Here is an 18,679-nt window from a genome sequence, read left to right on the forward strand (position 1 = left end):
CTCGTCCTGCGTTTGGACCCACCTCTGTAATTGTCAGACGTGTCCTGAGCTGAGTTTCACTTCTTTTGCATATGTGTGAAATAACTGATTTCTTTTTTAATATACCAAGTGATTCTTAGTATCATCAGTTCTGCTCAAATAAAAATTCCTCAAAAGTTAAGTTAAAGTTCCATGTTTTACTATATATGTATAGATGTAGTTGTTACTATGCTTATAAAATACTTGTTCTCAGATCCTGCCTAGCTTACCTACAGGTAAAGGATAAATAAGAATCGTGAGATTTTATGAGAATAGCTTTTGTGTGGTGCTGGTTAAGTACAGAATTGCTGTTAAGAAACCATCATGGATAATACTTGCTACCTTGCATATAGTGTCCTGTATCCTGACTGTTGCTGAGCAGGTTTATAACAAAGTATGTTTGTGCTGGCCTTGCCAATCTCCATTCTCAACAAAACATTTTGGTCATAGGATGTTCATGATTTTACTTCTGTAGTTTTACAGAAATACTCTGCCTTAAATATGATGCTCTGATCTTCACCCCTGAAAATAAAGAGAATTCTTAAAGGAAGGACAATTACTTGTCAAGCTGCATTAGTTCACAGACCTTTTAACTACAACTAGTTTTCATACTAACCATACTAGGTTTTTTTAGTACAAATTATGCATAGTTTTTATTGGGGTTTTTTTTCTGAAAGAGAAAAATTATGACATGTAATAACCCTCTGAACAGAGTCCTGTTTTGATAATTTGAAACTTTCATTTGTTCCAAAGAAATTCTAATTTGTTCTTGCAACAATTAATTAACACATCTGCAGCGAAGGTAAGCATTACCTGTATCTACTGTTCCTAGCTTTGTCTAGAGCATACTTGGGTTTAAGCCTGTGCTTTTATTGTTAGACCATGACACTCACATTAGATGAGCTGTCTTGTATCAGTAGCCCAAACTGTGTGTCTCAACATTTGTTGAGATGTCAGAAGACCTGAACTTGCATGTCATATCTCCACAGTTGTTTAGTCACTTTAAATGAAGTTTGAAATAAATCTTTTGAAGTTCGAAATTAAATAGGAATTTAAAATGTGTTTCACCTGTATACACACATTTTATACTGTATCAGTGGTGTATGGCTGGCCAGTGTGTTGAGTGGTGTTATGTGAAGAATGCTAAAAGGAGAAGCTCTAATATTTTCTTCCCCGATATAAAGTCATACACCATATTCCTAACTTGAGAATTTAAAAATCTGTGTTTTTGGTTCCTCATCACCTGGTAGCCTGTGGGAGGGAAGCTGTCATGTTTCTTGTGCCACTTGTGTCTCTGAGCAGTTGAAAAACTTGGAAAATGACTGGTTTGGCAGATGTGTTTCTTGTCTTTGCAGCACGTCGGTGCTTTCATGCTCTGAAGCTGATAAAGAAGGATTGCTGTCCGTCACTGCGCGGCTCAAGATGTGCATCCACCGCCTCTGTGCCTCGCATAACCACACACTACACCATTCATCCTCGGGACAAGGACAAACGATGGGAAGGCAAGTGAGAAATTGAATTCTTTGAAAGCTGCTTTCATCATCATTACTGTATTATTATTGCTCAGTCTTAAAGACAACGAACCATGTTGCTGGTTTTTTCTTCTCACGGAAATTCTATACTCTTAAATATAGTACGGATATTTCAAATGAAATTTTTGTTCACAATAAGTGTCTTTAGTGCTATAAAATATGATCAGATTAAAGTTCATGCTAGTTTTCGTAAAGAAAATATACAAGCAGGTTTTGGTTTAGTGATTATCACAACAAGATTTAGTTCTGTTCAGTATGTATCTGCTGGTTCTTTTTCCATTGTTCTTATAGTGAGAGTTTAGATTTAGTGAGAGAAAGTTTGGGAGATATTGGAGATTGGTCTATTTTATAATTTTTTTTCTATTGAAGGGGTAAACATGGAAAGATTTGCAGAGGAAGCTGATGTTGTCATTGTTGGAGGAGGCCCTGCAGGCCTTTCTGCAGCTATTCGACTCAAACAGTTAGCAGCTGAGCATAGCAAAGAAATACGTGTTTGTTTGGTGGAAAAGGCTTCTCAGATTGGTGCACATACATTGTCTGGTGCTTGTATTGAGCCAAAGTCCTTAGAAGAACTCTTTCCAGACTGGAAGGAGCGAGGGGTATGTATGAGCATGTAAACACTGAAATTAAGTACTAGCTTGGAATGACCTCCATATCTGACTCATTCTGGTATGACTTAGTACCTGGTACCATAAGTAATTAGTACCATTTTAAAATACATTGATCTAACAAAACAAGAAACTTCTACCTTCTTTTTAGTCTGTTTCCTCTAGTTTGGCAATGCTAAAGCTTTGTGTCTACACAGATATGCTGTGGCCTTTGCTCTCTTCTATAGTAGTGTTACTGCATATACACAATATGTCTGGTGCATCCTGGGGTGACCTGCACTTGCTGCCTCCATATAGAATCCAGCTGCTTGGCACAAGCAGGAAGATAGTTGGTTCTTACCAATGTCAGACTTGTTGCTTCTGTACAATAGTTCATCATGGAAATGGCACACAGTACACTGACTTCTGTGCAGGCACTGTGGTGTAACAGAGGCCTAAGATGGTTTTAGGAGGGAGGATAGCAGAAAATGAGTTGCCATCTCTGCCAGAACAGCCATCTGAGTTGCAGTCAGCTGCCTGCTATCACTGGGGAGCTGAAAGAAGTCAGCCATCAACTAGGTGTTTTGTCTTACTGTGGTAAATATGCGAGCCAAGCTGCCTTCTTTAGAAAGGTCTAGAATGTTGACATAGTACAAGCCTGTGTCCAAACTAGAGAAGTTATTTGCAAGGCTGTGTTTTCATTTTTTGTATCCTCAATAGTTGTGTTGATTTCTTGTCTGATGACTGCCTCATAAAGTACTTTATCTCTTCTCTTATGATACCTTCCTATAGAAGTGCTACACTAAACCTGTACTTGAGTGCCAGATTGTTTGGGGTTTTTTGTTTGTTTGTTATTGTTTCTGTTGGATTGGCTAGAAAAACGTAATTCTGCTTTTTCTGGGGTTTTTTTTGTAGGCTCCACTTAATACTCCTGTAACTGAAGACAAGTTTGGAATTTTAACAGAGACATCTAGAATTCCAGTGCCAATTCTTCCAGGTAAAGTTTAGTGAGGGAGTAGAGAGTCAACTTTCTCTGTGTCTTTTTCAGCTTTTCTGTGAGTCAGACAAGTTTGATTCACTGTAGTACACTGTGTCTAGAATGTAACAGCTTACAGTGATACAGTCTATGTAGATGATGGCTGTCATAATGCATGACATTACTGTGAAGATAGTAGCTGTAGAAGAAGATGTGACATCTGATGGATACATCTTCAGTTATTTTGATTAGTGTTCTGTATTTTGTGTGTGTCTTTTTTTGCCTAGGACTTCCGATGGTTAATCATGGAAATTTCATAGTACGTCTGGGCCACTTTGTGAGTTGGCTAGGTGAACAAGCAGAAGCTTTGGGTGTTGAGATATATCCAGGCTATGCAGCAGCTGAGGTACTAATGACATCAGTGTGTGTATATGAAAAATGTTTTTAGAATCCCCTTCACTGCAGTCACAATCATTTGTACACTCACAATATTCTTTTTAACAGACATGTATTGTAAAAACTGTTTCAGTGGCTAAATTCCTTGGATCAGATCCGGGAAAGTGCAAGTTGACCATACAGTATGCAACTAAAATGCATAATCTTCATGTTTGACCATTAAAGTCATAGTGCTTAGAAGTTCTGCACTACAACTTTTACTGAATGGATTTAAATGACAGGTCATTAAAATGGTTTTTGTTTGTTTCTTTAAATATTTCCAAAGGTTCTTTTTCATGAAGACGGTAGTGTGAAAGGGATAGCAACTAATGATGTAGGCATTCAGAAGGATGGAGCACCTAAAGTAAGTAGCTATCTTCTCCATAACTAGGGTTCTAATTATGGAAATTGTGATACATCTGCTTCTACTGCCATCAGGCAGGAAAAGGTGTCTTCCCTCTCTGTATTTAACTAGATCAATTACTTGTGAAAGTTCTGGTCTCGGAATAATGTAAAATTCTTCTGAAAGAATAGAAAAAGCCTTCACGGAAGGGGTGAAATATTGTAAGGAACTATATTAAGGGTGTTTTGGCATATGTGAAATTAGGAAACAAAGGAAAGAATTCCAGGAACTCCTAGAAAAAAGGTGCAAAGGTGAAATAGAAAGCTCCAGCTGGTAACTAGCTGCATGTAAAAGGCTGAGTTTCTGGCTGATTTGATTTCTTTGACATTTACAACTGCAGTCACATTTGTTGACAGACTGTCTACCTTGTTGGGGCAAGGTACACACTGAGTCTTTATACCTTTTTGCTGGTTGGTCACGTTTCGCCATCCAGAAGGTGCCTGACTCCCTGCCTCAAGTGTCAGACTTTGACTGGGGTTTTTTGTTTTTGATTTTTTTCCCTTAGTGGAATCCGGGACCTGCCCTAAGTGTGTTGCTTCTCTGTGTAATATGTAGGGAGAATTTGGGTCCTCAGAATAACTCAGCAACTTTCATACAGAATTATTTGACAACATAAATTAGCAGGATGAGTTTTTTCTTAATATTTACTTTCTGTTACAACGTTTCTTTCTAGTTACATGGAGTTTCAGAGAGGTATTCACTTTCACATAAACTGTGGGCTATTTTCCCCGTTTAAGGCAGGGAATGAGAAGAATAGACTTGTTCTTGTTTTGAGAGAACACAACCAGTGGCAGAGGAAGTGGTGGCAGAGAAAAGTAACATATTTTTCTAGTGTATATCATCTGTCATCTGTTAAAGACAGACACACTTATTGTCCAGTGCACATGTTCCCCAGTAGGAGGCGCAGGGAATGTGTACAGCTTGCTGTGGGAACAAAGATTTATTGGCAGTTTGGGTTTGCTTCAAGTTGGGAAGGAACAGTTTTATTTTTTTTAACATCCTGAAATAGATATTCCCCCCCCCCCATTTAGTCTGTAAGAATGTGTCTATTAACTTATTTAATGTACATAATTAGTGTGCTACTTCAGCTTTGTTTTAGTGTTTTAGCTGTCAGTTATGTCAGTCGATACTACCTTCAGTGCATAAAGGTTCAGGTAAGTAGATGTAGTTTGTATAACCTTTCAGGCAAGAATATCTTCAATGTGTTTATACAGAGCCTAATCAAATAGACTGGGATTAATGAACAGAGTTTCACCTTGCAGTCAGCACCAAACAAACAAAAATGACTGGTAAAAATACATCATAAAAAGTTGCACATTGATTCTTGTGTAGATGCTGGAGAAGGATGTTAACTGTGAAATACAACTCTGTCACATTACTGAAACCTTTCAAATTCATGTATTTCTGATATTTACAATGCAGAGTTGTAGTTAATTTGTTTTATAGAAATCTGCTTCAAATTGGACAGTATATATTTTTAATCTTTAGATCAAGTTTTAAGTCTCTGTAGTTATTTTAGTGTTTTGTAAGATTAAGTCATGTTCAGGTTGACCATCAGAAATTCAAAGCGTACCAAAAATTTGGCAAAATCTTGTGACTCCTGTTTAAAGCTAATTCCCAACTAGAGGGAACATTTTCATTTGTTAACCTTCTTCAGAGGCTTCCACCAGTAACTCACAAGCAAATTGCACCTGAAAAACACTTCAAAACCAAAGCAGTAAGCTTCTCATGGACCTGTGCTGGCTTACTTTGAGAGGGTTTAGGTTGGTTTTTTGGGTACTGGTGGATGTCTTAATCCAAAACTGTTTTCATTGTCTTTTTCAGCATAAAACTTTCTGACAGACACGAAGCTTTTTTATTTATAAAAAATTTGCATTAAAATGTTATGTATATTTACAGTCTTGTCTCCTTACAAATATAATCTAGTAATGCTCCCATCCAATGTGCTCACAGATGCAGGTGACATGCTCATACAGTAGTATGCCAGTTTTCCTTGTCTTATTCACAATCTCGTGGGAGTTTTTAATGGGAATTTTTTAAAATAATGATACTTACTGTTAGTTTAATTTTACTGTATATTTTAATATACAAGACTGCAGGAATGTGATAGTAACTTTATTCTGGGGTAGTGGGTTCTTTTGGGGATGAGAGTGATGCAGGCTTTTCAGATCTGGTGGTTCTGTCTAGTCTCTGATGTGTGTGGGGACACACGCACAATGTTTTATTGTAATGTGACATTATGAGCAAAAATAAAGTGTGAAGTTACGGGTAAAGATCAGTTGTTCTGTTGGGGTTCCTTTGTCCCATAGGAAATAGCAGATGTGATGTAAGTACCCTCTGATCTGGAAAGGATTGTCAGCAATGAATGGCAGTTCACTGTAGTGCTGCTTTACTGGAATCCCTTTCCAAGACTTCCCAGGAGTGCATGGTGGTTCGGTGGAAAAGACAGCTGGACTAGAGCTATAATTTGCAATGCTTGTAGGGTCTGAGCTGTGCCACAAAGCAGTGTGAAATCACTTTATTGCTCTCTATTTTCTTGCTGTGAGTTTGGTGTGGCACAGATCTAACTGCTGATGAAATACTGTACTTTTGCAGGCTACCTTTGAAAGAGGCTTGGAACTCCATGCTAAAGTCACAGTCTTTGCTGAAGGTTGTCATGGACATCTAGCCAAACAGTTGTACAAAAAATACAATCTGAGGGAGAAATGTCAACCCCAGAGCTATGGCATTGGACTGAAAGAGGTATCACTGCTTGATTTTAACAATTAAGAAAAATACTGTGAAGCTTTAAAATAGCTTGTTTGCTTTCAAGCTAATTTGTGTAAGTCATTTAGAATTATAGATTTGAGTTACACTTTCAGACTTCAGAGTCTTTGCTGTTCTGAAGCTGATCAGGGAAGAGAAGATGCTCCTTGAATGTCATGACTCTTCTGTTTCAACTGCTGTTTCTCATATCTGTTATAACTAGAGGTACCTGTGAATCCACTCTCTTAACGTCTTCATTTGATTTCAAAATATGATCATTTGTGAAATCTGTTTTCAGGACTTTTACTAAATGAAAGAGGGATTCGTGCTGCCTAATTTTAGGGGATTTAGTACCTGAGGAGTGGGAGTAAAGGCTTTTTATGGACTTTGTGTATATTAATGAATGATAGAGAGAAGAACTGTTTCAGACAGTGAGTCTTGGTCTCTGAAACACCTTCTGGATGAGCTATTTTTTGTTTGGCTTATAAAATTGGGATAGGGATGAGGTTTCCTTTTTAAAATATTCTGTACTCAGGAAATATCACTCATAATAAAGCTCTATTATTTTAGAATATTCTTTATTTTTGTGAAATGAGCAGAAATTTGACTCACTAGTGGAAACATGAAAATGGTCCTGAGTTCACCAGTGGAGCTCAACAGTGGAGCACTGGAGCTGTGTAGGAGAATGCAGAGAGAGGACAATATGTTTGACAGAAAATATTTAGGTGAATTCAGGCGTATTGTTAAGCCTGACATTGAAAATCTTACGAAACAATTCATAGAATCATAGGGAAAAAATACTGATTTTAAGAAAAAATTTGAATGTAAGCATTGCATTCTATAGCAGAAGTATTTGTCAAAGTCACTAATATAAGGGATCTTGTGGTTGAATGAAAATTTTGGGTGTAGTATTGGAGTCTCAGTCACATTTTCTGATGTGCAACATTTCAAGAAAGAGGTATTGGGAAAATCTTAGGTGATAATCTAAGAAAAGGTACACTTATTGCTTGGTATTTTTCTGTCTCAATATATGCATTGCTCATATTGGTAAATTTATTTTCTTTCATATTTAATTGCTGTTTTGTCCTTTATTATATTATTGAAAGGCCATTACTTTGCAATATAAAGTAATTTTTTGATTATTTTCATTTCAGTTATGGACTATTGATGAAAAGAAATGGAAACCAGGAAGAGTAGAACATACTGTGGGCTGGCCTTTAGATAGACATACATATGGAGGATCCTTTCTCTATCACTTAAATGAGGGTGAACCTTTAGTTGCTCTTGGATTTGTTGTAAGTGAAATTGGGTTTTTTGTGCTTGCTTGTTGTTGTTTGATCTTCATTTTTATGCAGCTTCTTTTGTCTGTTTTAATGTGAAAATGAAAATACAAGAATAGCAACAGACAAAATTCAGTTCTTTCTTAATCTTAAGTGTGCTTATGTCCATATTAGGGAAGGTTAATGTACATTAATCTGCCTTTAATCCACTGTCTTTTATTAGGAAGAAAATAGAAAACTTACTCAGACTTTTTTTTTTTTTTTAAAACAAGCAAATTTTGGTAAACTCAAAACCAAATCAAAACTGTGCTCACAAAATTTTGCAAGTTAGGAAATATCTAAATCACATGCACTTTGTACTACTCCATTTCCTAATTCACTTGTCAGCCTCGGGTGCAACTCCACTTTGAGAGAAGCATACACAGTTCCACAAGCAGCATCCCTTCCATTGCTGACCTCTTCCCTTTGTTCTTACTGATTTTCACCCCCATTCACCTGGCCCTCTTCAGCAATTGCCTTTCTGAATTGGGCAGGCAGCTTCTTCCTTCTTACTGCCTTTTTATCAGAAGCACTGAGATCACTGGAGACACAGTCTGGTGTCTTTCTGGCAGACAGCTGATGCAAGGAGCAACAGCTGAAAATATTTCTCTAGCACCTAGCAGTCCTACCTGAAACCTTCATTATTTGCCCTGTGCATGTGCTTCACACACAGTCAAGCACACAGTCTGGACTTTGAGCAGCATGGGATGGAGCTGATGCTTCCATCTCCTAGATATCGGAAGCATTCCAGAGTTTGTGTTGGGGTGAAAACTGTATTTTTGTCTAAGTGTTTTGTAAGAAACATTGAAAAAAAACTTACCTTTTCTCAGACACACATACTTGTCCTGTGCAGATTTCCGATATTGGAATTAATAAGTACATAGAGTAGGTAATGAAATGCTGTTTGCTTTTAGGAGGGTAGAGAGCTTTGATTCTTACAGAGAATGGTAATGAGTAATGTTCATATTCTCTCCAGTTCAGAGAGGAGAAAGTAACTTGTGTGTGAATATAAAATCACTTTCTTGTCTTTGAACTTTACACCTATGTCAGTCTGAGATAGTTCTTGTAGTAGGATTATCTAGCACTTATTTTGAAACTTGTTCATTAATTTTGACTAGCCAGAAAAGTAGATGCAAGCAATGCTCTAAAAGCAGGGAGCTGCCAGAGAAATCAGTCCCGTTTGTTGCTGACTCATGATATATTTTGTTATTTGCCTCAAATAAAGCTTACAGGAACCAGAAATAATCTTTCTCAAAAGGGAAAAATTCAGCAACAGAAGCCATTTTAAGAGTGTGTTAAAGATGGGAAATGTAGAGTATATCTTTGGGCAAATTCTCAAATGCCAAATCCTGGGCATCCAGCCAATTGGCAAAGTCTCTCTCCCCTCATTTTCTGCTTTCATCATTGCTCCCCTGTGCTTTGTTGCAATAGGTCACCGAATTGGAAATTATAATTGACTACTAAGCAATGTGAAGCACTGCTTAAAATATGTGAGCACAAGGACATAATCATTGAAAAGAAATTGTTTACCTATCCTTGCAGCTTTTTTAGAGCAAAGATATGAAACACAACTTTAAAACAAGTTATCATGCTTATCCCACTCATTGAACCATGAGTAATTAAATTTAACTATTTTATTTCAAAGACAGGTAAGAGGTATTTCAGGTGGGGTTGAGAGCAGTCTTGGAGCAGCAAATTTTCAGATTTGCTCCTGCTGTACCATTAATAGAATGTATTTTCAGTCGTAGATTCTCTAAGTAGAAAGATCTTGAGGTTGGTTTAGTATAAAACAGATTTAAAGACGTGCTGTGGTAGTGTGTGATTGTTTTAATTTCAAAATTTTGTTGAAATTTTGTACTTTATTTTCATTAATGTTGCACTATTTCTTTTTTTTAAGGTTGGATTAGATTATCAAAACCCCTATTTGAATCCATTTAGGGAATTTCAGAGGTGGAAGCACCATCCTAGTGTACAGCCTACTTTGGAGGGTGGAACAAGGATTGCCTACGGTGCCAGAGCATTAAATGAAGGTGGTTTCCAGGTAACTTCTTCATGATGTTTTTGAGTTCTCCATAGCCATGTATTTAGTGCTGTTTGGGTTGGATGCCATCCCAAAAGTTTTGCTGGACAGAAAAACCTTGTTATCTTACTGAGATTTGCTAAACTTAGGCTCTGTCTTACTGAAAATCTTCTGACATACTCACTTTACTTTCTAAATGAAATACAGAATCATAGAATCATTTAAGTTGGAAAAGACTATTTAGATCATTGAGTCCAACCGTCATCCCAGCACTGCCAAGTCCACCACTAATCAATGTCCCTAAGTGCCCCATCTAAATGTCTATTTTTTATATCTTCAGGGATAGTGACTCAACCACTCCCTTGGGCAGCCTGTGCCAGTACCTGACAACCCTTCCCATATAGAAATTTTTCCTAATATCCAATCTAAACCTCCTCTGGCACAACTTGAGGCTATTTTCTCTCATCCTGTCACTTGTTACTTGGGAGAAGGGGCCAACCCCCACCTTTCCACAACCTCCTTTCAGGTAGTTGTAGAGAGCGAGAAGGTCTCCCCTGAGCCTCCTCTTCTCCAGGCTAAACAACCCCAGCTCCCTCAGCTGCTCCTCATAAGACTTGTGCTCCAGGCCCTTCACCAGCTCCATTGCCTGTCTCTGCACATGCTCCAGCACCTCAATAACTTTCTTGTAGTGAGGGTCCCAGACCTGAACACAGGGTTCAAGGTGCAGCCTCACCAGTGCTGAGTACAGGAGGATGATCACTGCCCTGGTCCTGCTGACCACACTATTGCTGATACAAGCCAGGATGCCATTGGCCACCTTGGCCACCTGGGCACACTGCTGGCTTGTGTTCACCTGGCTGTTGATCAGCACTCCCAGGTCCTCTTCTGCCAGGCAGCTTTCCAGCCACTCTGTCCCAAGCCTGTGGCGCTGCATGGGATTGTTGAGACCCAATGGCAGGACCTGGCGCTTCACCTTATTAAATCTCAGTACAATTGACCTTGGCCCATTGGTCCAGCCTGTCCAGATCCCTCTGTAGAGCCTTCCTACCCTCCCACAGATCAACACTCCCACCCAACTTGGTGTCTTCTGTGAACTGACTGAGGGTGCACTCAAATCCCTTGTCCAGGTCATTAGTAAAGGTATTAAACAGGGCTGGCCCCAATATTGAGCCCTGGGAAACCCCACTGGTGACCAGCCACCAGCTAGATGTAAATCCATTCACCACCACTCTCTGGGCCTGGCCATCCAGCCAGTCATTTACTCAGCAAAGAGTATGCTAGTCCAAGCCACAAGCAGCCAGTGAAGTAGAAGTTTGTATTGCAATAAGTGTATTCAGCAGCAAACACACTACAGACAATCTTTTGTTGTGCCTAGAACCTTTTGGAAGACAAGGTAACACACCACTCATCTATTGTTTTTGTGGGGCTGGGGAGACCAGTCTTCCACATTACTTTTTTATGCCAGTAGAGGGAACTTCTTTTCGATGGTTGACTCTTAAGTCACTGATGGTGCTGAAATTATAGTGTACTTTGACAGGTAAGTCTTCACCTCCTCAAGTACAGATACCTTGAGTATCTTTCAAGTACAGCTTTGAATTTCTACTTTCTTGGGAGATGGAGTACTTTGTTCATTGCATTCCCTTAAAGAGTCTAAAAGGTAAAATTCTGAATATGTATTTGTTAAGACTTAAGGTCAGTTGAAAGGGCTGGAACAGCAAAAAAAGTCTAGAGTTTATATCTTAACAGTTTTGAAGTGCTTCCAACCTGTTAGCTTCGCATATGGGAATCTTGAAACACAGGACATGGCTGCATGTACTCACAAATTTGTCTCCTGGGTGTTCCTTTCAGTTCGGAGCTTAAAACTAGCCTGAGTGTTCAAGATCTGCAGCCTGTGGTGGGTGCCATTCCACTCTGCTCTTTGACTACTTCATCTTTCCCTCTTGAACCTCTTAATATAGATGTGGCAAGTTTTTTGCACTACAAGTAGAATTTCAGCAGCTGTGCAACTCTTGTCACAGTCATGTGGAGTTAGGCTTTGACCCCAGTGTGCATGCCTGGGAGTGAGTCATGTGTCTTCATGAAGCAACTTTTTGATTACACATGTGATGCACACTTAGTCTGTGGGTTGGTTTTGTCCACTCTGTAGTGGAAGTGTGTCATATCATACTGTAACACAGCTGTGTTCCTGGCTTATTTCAAAAACCATTGTCACTCTGTTATTGACACAGATAAGATGCAAAATACCAAGATGTTTTAACTAGGCTTTTATGCAAGAGGGGCCTTTCGATCCACCCTGTGCACTAGTTTCTCTATCACAGATAGCGATTGAATTTCTGACTTTAGGGAAGTCACCAGATTGTGATCAGTTGCATCCTCCTTATAATGCTCAAAACATGACTGAAAACACAGTATTTTTTAAGTCACTTACAGACATTGTTTGTGCTAAGTTACACAGACAGTTGGACCACAGCTCTTGCACATCTCTGCCTAATCTTTGGTCTTCTTTGTTGGACTTTAAACATGTCCCTTACTTTGCATTGTTCCTAATACAAAAGCACATTTTGTTTTGTTGAGATTATTTCATCTCCTGTAGGTAGATTTGTCTAGTTCATCATGAAGTCACGCTTTTAAAAGACTTTTTTTAATACATGCCTTCAGTAAAAAAAGGCTTTATTGATGATTCACTTAGGAAGAGTTTTAAGATTAGCTCTTCTTTTGCACGTGTTGCTTTGATTAATAGCTGTAGCAGTCTGACTCATTTGCATCACTGGAGTCCAGGAATATTTTCCTATGGAAGTCATTCTCTTGCTCCAGTTTTTGATTTTGGTGACAGTATTGCATCATATAGGTGTATAGAATTACCATCAGTCTTAGCTTTTTTTTGTCTGTGTATGATCATGTTCTTCAGTCTTTAATATGGTGATGCTAAGTTGGTATAAGAGAGTGAGTGCATGTGTGGTCTTGGATGTTTCCCTGATTTTGAAGCTTTTTGAGATATGTGGAAGGAGGGGACAGAGTTCAGTGGACTACATATACATAACTGCTATTTCTTATGTTTATTAAAATTGCAAAATCAAGCACCTAAGTAATTCCCATGCAAACTCTGTTTTGTCTCTATTTTATCAAGAGCTTTGGAAAGGTTTAAGAGTTTTGTGGAAAAAATAGGTGCTACTGTTGTTGAGCAGTGTATGTTATGAATATGAGCAGAAAAAAGCCCTTCATATTGATGACCCATTCAAGTGTCAAACATTAGACTCACTTAACAGACTTTCAGCCCTGAGCTGAGCTAAGGGGAGGAAGAATGTGAGGTTCCCTGGCTCCTGGCAGGGAGGACTCTGCAAGGAGCAGATGTCTCCCCTTCTTCCATTCTCCAAACTAGCCACCTGCCAAGAGGGTGGTAGCTTCTCTGAGTGCTCAAGGTTGAAAGGATTCCACCCTGTATCTCAGGGGCAGGGAGGGCTTGTGCCATACTGGCATAATGTGTTTCTTCAACTGACTGTGAAAACAGGCACCAAGTCCCATAGTACTAATAATGAGAATTTCTAAAAAATCTGCAGCACCAGCAACCTTTTTTGTTACATGACTAATCAGTCTTTCATCTCATTTATTCTTTGGCAGTGTGTTGGTCACTATGTGTGTATTAAGTGAAATAGTAGTTGCAGAGGAAAAGTACTTGATCACCATCCTTTTATGCCATTCAAAGCCTCAGTTAAGAAATCTTTTATGCTTATGTCAGTGCTGCATCATTGCATCCTCATAGATATAACAGAGTATCTGTTTTCTGGAAAGAGGGACATTCCTACTTACTTAGTTCCTTTGAAATACTGTTACACAGCTGAATTTAAAGCTTCTGGTCCCAGAAAAGTAAGTTGTGTTTTCAGGCTAAATTACCTTTCCTATGAACCAAATCACTGAGTCTGTGATTCAACAAATTGCACAAAACACAGGGGAGATGCTGTGTAGTACACCTTTTTTTAGTGACTGCTGTATGACTGTTCAAAAGTAAGCAGTCCTGGGTGAATAGTAAACAGGTAACAATTGAACAAGCAGAAGAAACAAAACCTTGCTTTGGGTTGTCTTGAAATCCAAGGGATATACTTTTTGACATTTTTCATGAAATAAAACTACTTGTTTGAGGTCAAGTTATTTAGGCTACTACAACATGAATTCTTCAGGCAGCTTTAATAAAAACAGGATGCTAGATTCGTAAGCACAGCTCAGTACTAAATGCTTGCAGAGGAAGGCAATATGAGCAATTTTCAAATTCGAAATCAAACCTAGGGTTTGATCACAGCTTTCTGCTCAAAGTGCTGCAGTCAGTCCACATTTTGCAGCTGTTTCCTGTCTAAAATCTGTCTCATTGGATGAGGGTAAGAATAACCATCTTGGTAGTTAAGGTATTCCTTAGTTAATATAAGTGTGTAACATAGGATATTAATGCTATAGATCTGATATTTTCCAATAAAATGGCTGTCTTAGGTTTGTGAGTTGACTGTACTCAGTGACATTATGCGTACAGCATAGGAGCAAGACAATGATTTTGCACTAAATATTCATTGGCTGCTGACAAGTTCTAAAATAAGGGAGAGGGGGACAGGCAGGGCACTGTGCAGTTTCATAGAAAAAGATTTGTGGAAAAAAAGCACTGTGAGATAAGATACATACAACTTACTGTCTGGAAATCAGGGAAATAAATGGAGTTAGGGTTTTTTTAAAGAATTCCCTTGAAGTTGCAGGAGGAAAACAGTGGGTGACATTACCAGAGTCTTGTTGCAGATAAAGCCACTGGAGAGGGGATATAGGGAAAATGCTGTCATTCCTGTGTACTGAGTTGCCAGTACAATGTCTGTATTCCTATATGCTTACGATGCCAAAATTCCTTGATTAAGTGGAGTAACTCCACTGTATTTTAGATGTACATGCAGGTCTGAAAATCTAAAGGACACTCAAGCCCCATGCCAGTTTAATTTCCAGAATTCGCTTTAAAGAACAAACAAATCACCTCTTTTTCTGTTTTCTCTTCAGTCAATACCCAAACTCACCTTCCCAGGTGGGTTATTAATTGGTTGCAGTCCTGGGCTCATGAATGTTCCCAAGATCAAAGGGACACATACTGCAATGAAAAGTGGAATGTTGGCTTCAGAAGCCATTTTTAGCCAATTAATCAATGAAAATCTCCAATCAAAGACAATAGGTAAGATCACTGTACTTTGAGTCATAATTACGTTGTGTTCAACCAACAGCTAACACCAGTAACTAAATGTGGCTGAAGGAATTGGTTGGAAATGTGAATAAATAATGAAATGAGTGTGTTTAAAATATATTGTTTATTTACTATTGATACTGTCAAATTATTTAAGAAATAAAGTTTTGCTCAGTTATTCTTAAGTATTGATCTTTCTGCTAGAACAAATGACCATCTGAAAAGTAAGTTTATGCTTAATAGATATATGCAAGAATATATATGTGTATATGTATTTATATGTGTGTACAAAAATAGTATGTATTTGTTCCTACAAACATGTTAATAATTAGTGCTTTATGATTCAGAAAGTGTTACCGAAAGACTGCAAAACAGAAAAATAATAAAAGGAGCAGATTAAATGCAAGCAAAACATGGTGGGATTTTTCAGATTCACTCTTGTTAGGATGCTTTTTTCCTAAATCCTTTTTTTCTGTCTTTTAATCTTACAGTTGTGTCAGTTTGAGACTATGTGTATTTCATTTTATATGTAACAAGCACTTTGAACTAATCACCTGGTCCTGACCACCTGGTGGAGATTTGTTTAAGCCTTGGTTGTCCCCTTAAATCTGTTAACAAAGACTGTACAGAGAGAATTAGAATTTCAGCTGTTCTGGAGATGGACACTATAGCTAGGTGCTACACGGTAATTATTTTAGAAATCTGTAGTGCTGGACCTGGGCCTAGTGAGCTCTTACTCAGCTGAAACATGCCATATACAGAAAGCATGCTGAACAATTAAAACCTCAAGTGGTGTAACAGGCTAAATGCTCATTAGAACCCAACTGAAACTATAAACACTCTTGATGGGTAGTGTGCTGCTCTTGTTTGATTGTGAACAGGTTTTATATGCTGTTTCCAGTTTTGTGAAGACTGGAATATTACAGCCCACCTTCTTCTCTTTGCTGAGATAATGAGCTTTCTTCAGAGCTTATGTGAGACAGAAAATACAGACTAAAGCATGTTTTCATGTATAGACAAGGCTTGAACTGATCATTTAGAACATTTATTCCTATACAGTAGTAACGGAGAATGGTGAAGGGGAAGCTCTCAGATAATTTTCATTTGAAAAAGCATTTTTTTCTAAGATAATTACTTGACTTTAACTACAATGCAGTAGATGTGTCAAGTGTGCAGTGTCTAGTATTTGTTAAGAATACAATCAAAGAGTTCAAATCAAAAGTTTGTAGTTAAATTTATCTCAGGAACATGCTGATTACAAAGGAAGAAATAGAGTTTTCTAGCACTGGTGTCATCCATTGGCCCATAACCATAGTTACTGATGTTTGTGGTTGCATATCTGGTTAAGGAAAAAGTTTTTGCACTTGACATTAGTTGCAAACCTGGCTTTGGATCACAGGTAAACTCTCCTGGTCAGTTCTTGGATTCTATGAGCAATTAGCTGTTTTCCCACAGAGCTGCCATTGTAGCCACCTGGCTGAGGGTCAAGGAAATGTAATGCTGGTTATGGCTCATTTAACAGAGGCTACAAAGGAGCAGCAGGTATCTGCCAACAAAACAGGTCTCTTCAAGAGGCTGAAACATGTTGTCTAGGCTATTCCTAGCTTAAGATTCTGAAATTGTTTTGCTAACTTTGTTGCTAGCAGTTGCCTTTATTCAGCATTTACTTTTTTATTTCAAGGATAGTCTTGATGTACTGTAGGTACCTAACAAGTAATGTACTGCCTTAGGACTTGATGTGCAAGAATATGAAGAGAACCTGAAAAAGTCCTGGGTCTGGAAAGAGCTGTATGCGGTTAGAAACATCCGCCCATCCTGCCATAGCATACTTGGTGTGTATGGAGGAATGATTTACACGGGGGTGTTTTACTGGCTACTGAGAGGAATGGAACCTTGGACATTAAAACATCCAGGTAATTTCATTATCTCCTGAAAGAAGATTCTAAATTTCTAAGATATAGATTTCTTCTGCTTTAAAACTTGTGCACATCTAGTCCAGTTGTGAGGTCTTAAAATGCAGAAAATAAACTGATTAGGCATCGAAGCAGACTTTGTCATATTACCTACCATACAATGTAAATGAAGACATTAAGACAGCTTAATATAGCTTAGTATAGTTTTTTTGTCCCATGAAAAAGGCTACCTTTTATGAAGTACCTCACAGATGATGACAAGGGAAGTTAAAATAGCTTAGTTAAATTGTTCTTGAGTAACTGCAAATTACAGTATTTCTATAATTAAATTTATTTATTAAAAATATATTTAGGACCAGATTTTGCTCAGCTCAAGCCAGCCAAAGACTGCACACCTATTGAATACCCAAAGCCTGATGGAAAAATCAGTTTTGATCTCCTGTCATCTGTGGCTTTAAGTGGTACAAACCATGAACATGACCAGCCTGCTCATTTAACTCTCAAAGATGACAGCATCCCTGTGAGCAGGAATCTGGCTGTATTCGATGGACCAGAACAACGATTTTGTCCAGCAGGTAGGTAATAAAACTCTGTGTCTGAGCTGTTTTTACAAGATGAAGACTAAGTACTTCAGGAGAAGTCCACGTAGCTTACTACTTCAAGCAATCTAGCCCAATCCTCCTCCTAGAAGGGAGTTCAAGTGCAGGTCTTAAAATACGTTAACAGTACTTTGATGATGAAGTAACTAGTAAACATGGAAGAAGGCAGTCAAATCACACTAGTAATATACTTCCCTCATTATGCTTGCTGGCAAGTAGCAGAGGATATGTGCAGGGGGGAACTGTTCAGTGAGGTGATAGCCTTCTTTTGCTCTTTGCAGGAGTCTATGAGTATATTCCTCTGGAAACAGGAGACGGATCAAGGCTGCAGATAAATGCTCAGAACTGTGTCCACTGCAAAACATGTGATATCAAAGACCCAAGTCAGAACATTAATTGGGTAGTGCCTGAAGGTGGAGGAGGACCAGCTTACAATGGGATGTAAACATACAGATCTATTCAGTGACTTTTGATCATCAACAAATATGTTGGGAGTATTTTATGCTGCAGTGTAATTAATGTACAGCACTGACATGAATGTTAAAGAGTTTGAGACTAATGTGCCATTCTGAATTTTAGGTATGATCATCGCATTAAATAATAGTTGGTGCCTTCTGGTTAAACCCTAGCCTTATTTAAATAGGACTTCTTTACAGGAGTTGTGTGGCAGGCAGAATAAAGTTCTTCTCAGGACTGACAAAGGAATGCTGGATCTCGGATTTATTGCTGAAGTTCAGTAATAACAGGAGCCATATCCAAAATTGTGGGTATGGTGGAAGAATTTAGTACCCAACCTTAAAAATAAGTATTGTCTCTTCCTAGCTGGAGTGATTTACTCTACGTAATCCTACCTTGCAGTCAGGGAAATACATCAGTCCAGAAAATTGTTGCTGCTTTCAATTGTTACACATTCGACATCAAATTTACAG

General features: G+C 38.3%; 1 protein-coding gene across 2 annotated transcripts; it reads left to right on the forward strand.

Annotated features, from left to right (window-relative positions):
• Positions 1 to 900: 900 nt before the first annotated feature.
• Positions 901 to 18,533, forward strand: ETFDH (electron-transferring-flavoprotein dehydrogenase). Of its 2 annotated transcripts, none has more exons than XM_009073101.1 (12): positions 901 to 934; positions 1,920 to 2,149; positions 3,053 to 3,134; positions 3,401 to 3,519; positions 3,835 to 3,912; positions 6,547 to 6,693; positions 7,851 to 7,991; positions 9,913 to 10,056; positions 15,061 to 15,229; positions 16,969 to 17,151; positions 17,505 to 17,726; positions 18,032 to 18,533. In XM_009073101.1, the coding sequence occupies exons 1-12, from the start codon at positions 901 to 903 to the stop codon at positions 18,193 to 18,195; spliced, it is 1,713 nt and encodes a 570-aa protein (XP_009071349.1). In that variant the 3' UTR covers positions 18,196 to 18,533. The 2 variants fall into 2 exon arrangements, with proteins under 2 accessions (XP_009071349.1, XP_009071350.1); XM_009073102.1 differs by lacking the exon at positions 901 to 934 and adding an exon at positions 1,378 to 1,520.
• Positions 18,534 to 18,679: the final 146 nt, after the last annotated feature.

The sequence above is a fragment of the Acanthisitta chloris genome, unplaced genomic scaffold, assembly GCF_000695815.1.
Source record: "Acanthisitta chloris isolate BGI_N310 unplaced genomic scaffold, ASM69581v1 scaffold13614, whole genome shotgun sequence".
NCBI lineage: Eukaryota > Metazoa > Chordata > Aves > Passeriformes > Acanthisittidae > Acanthisitta > Acanthisitta chloris.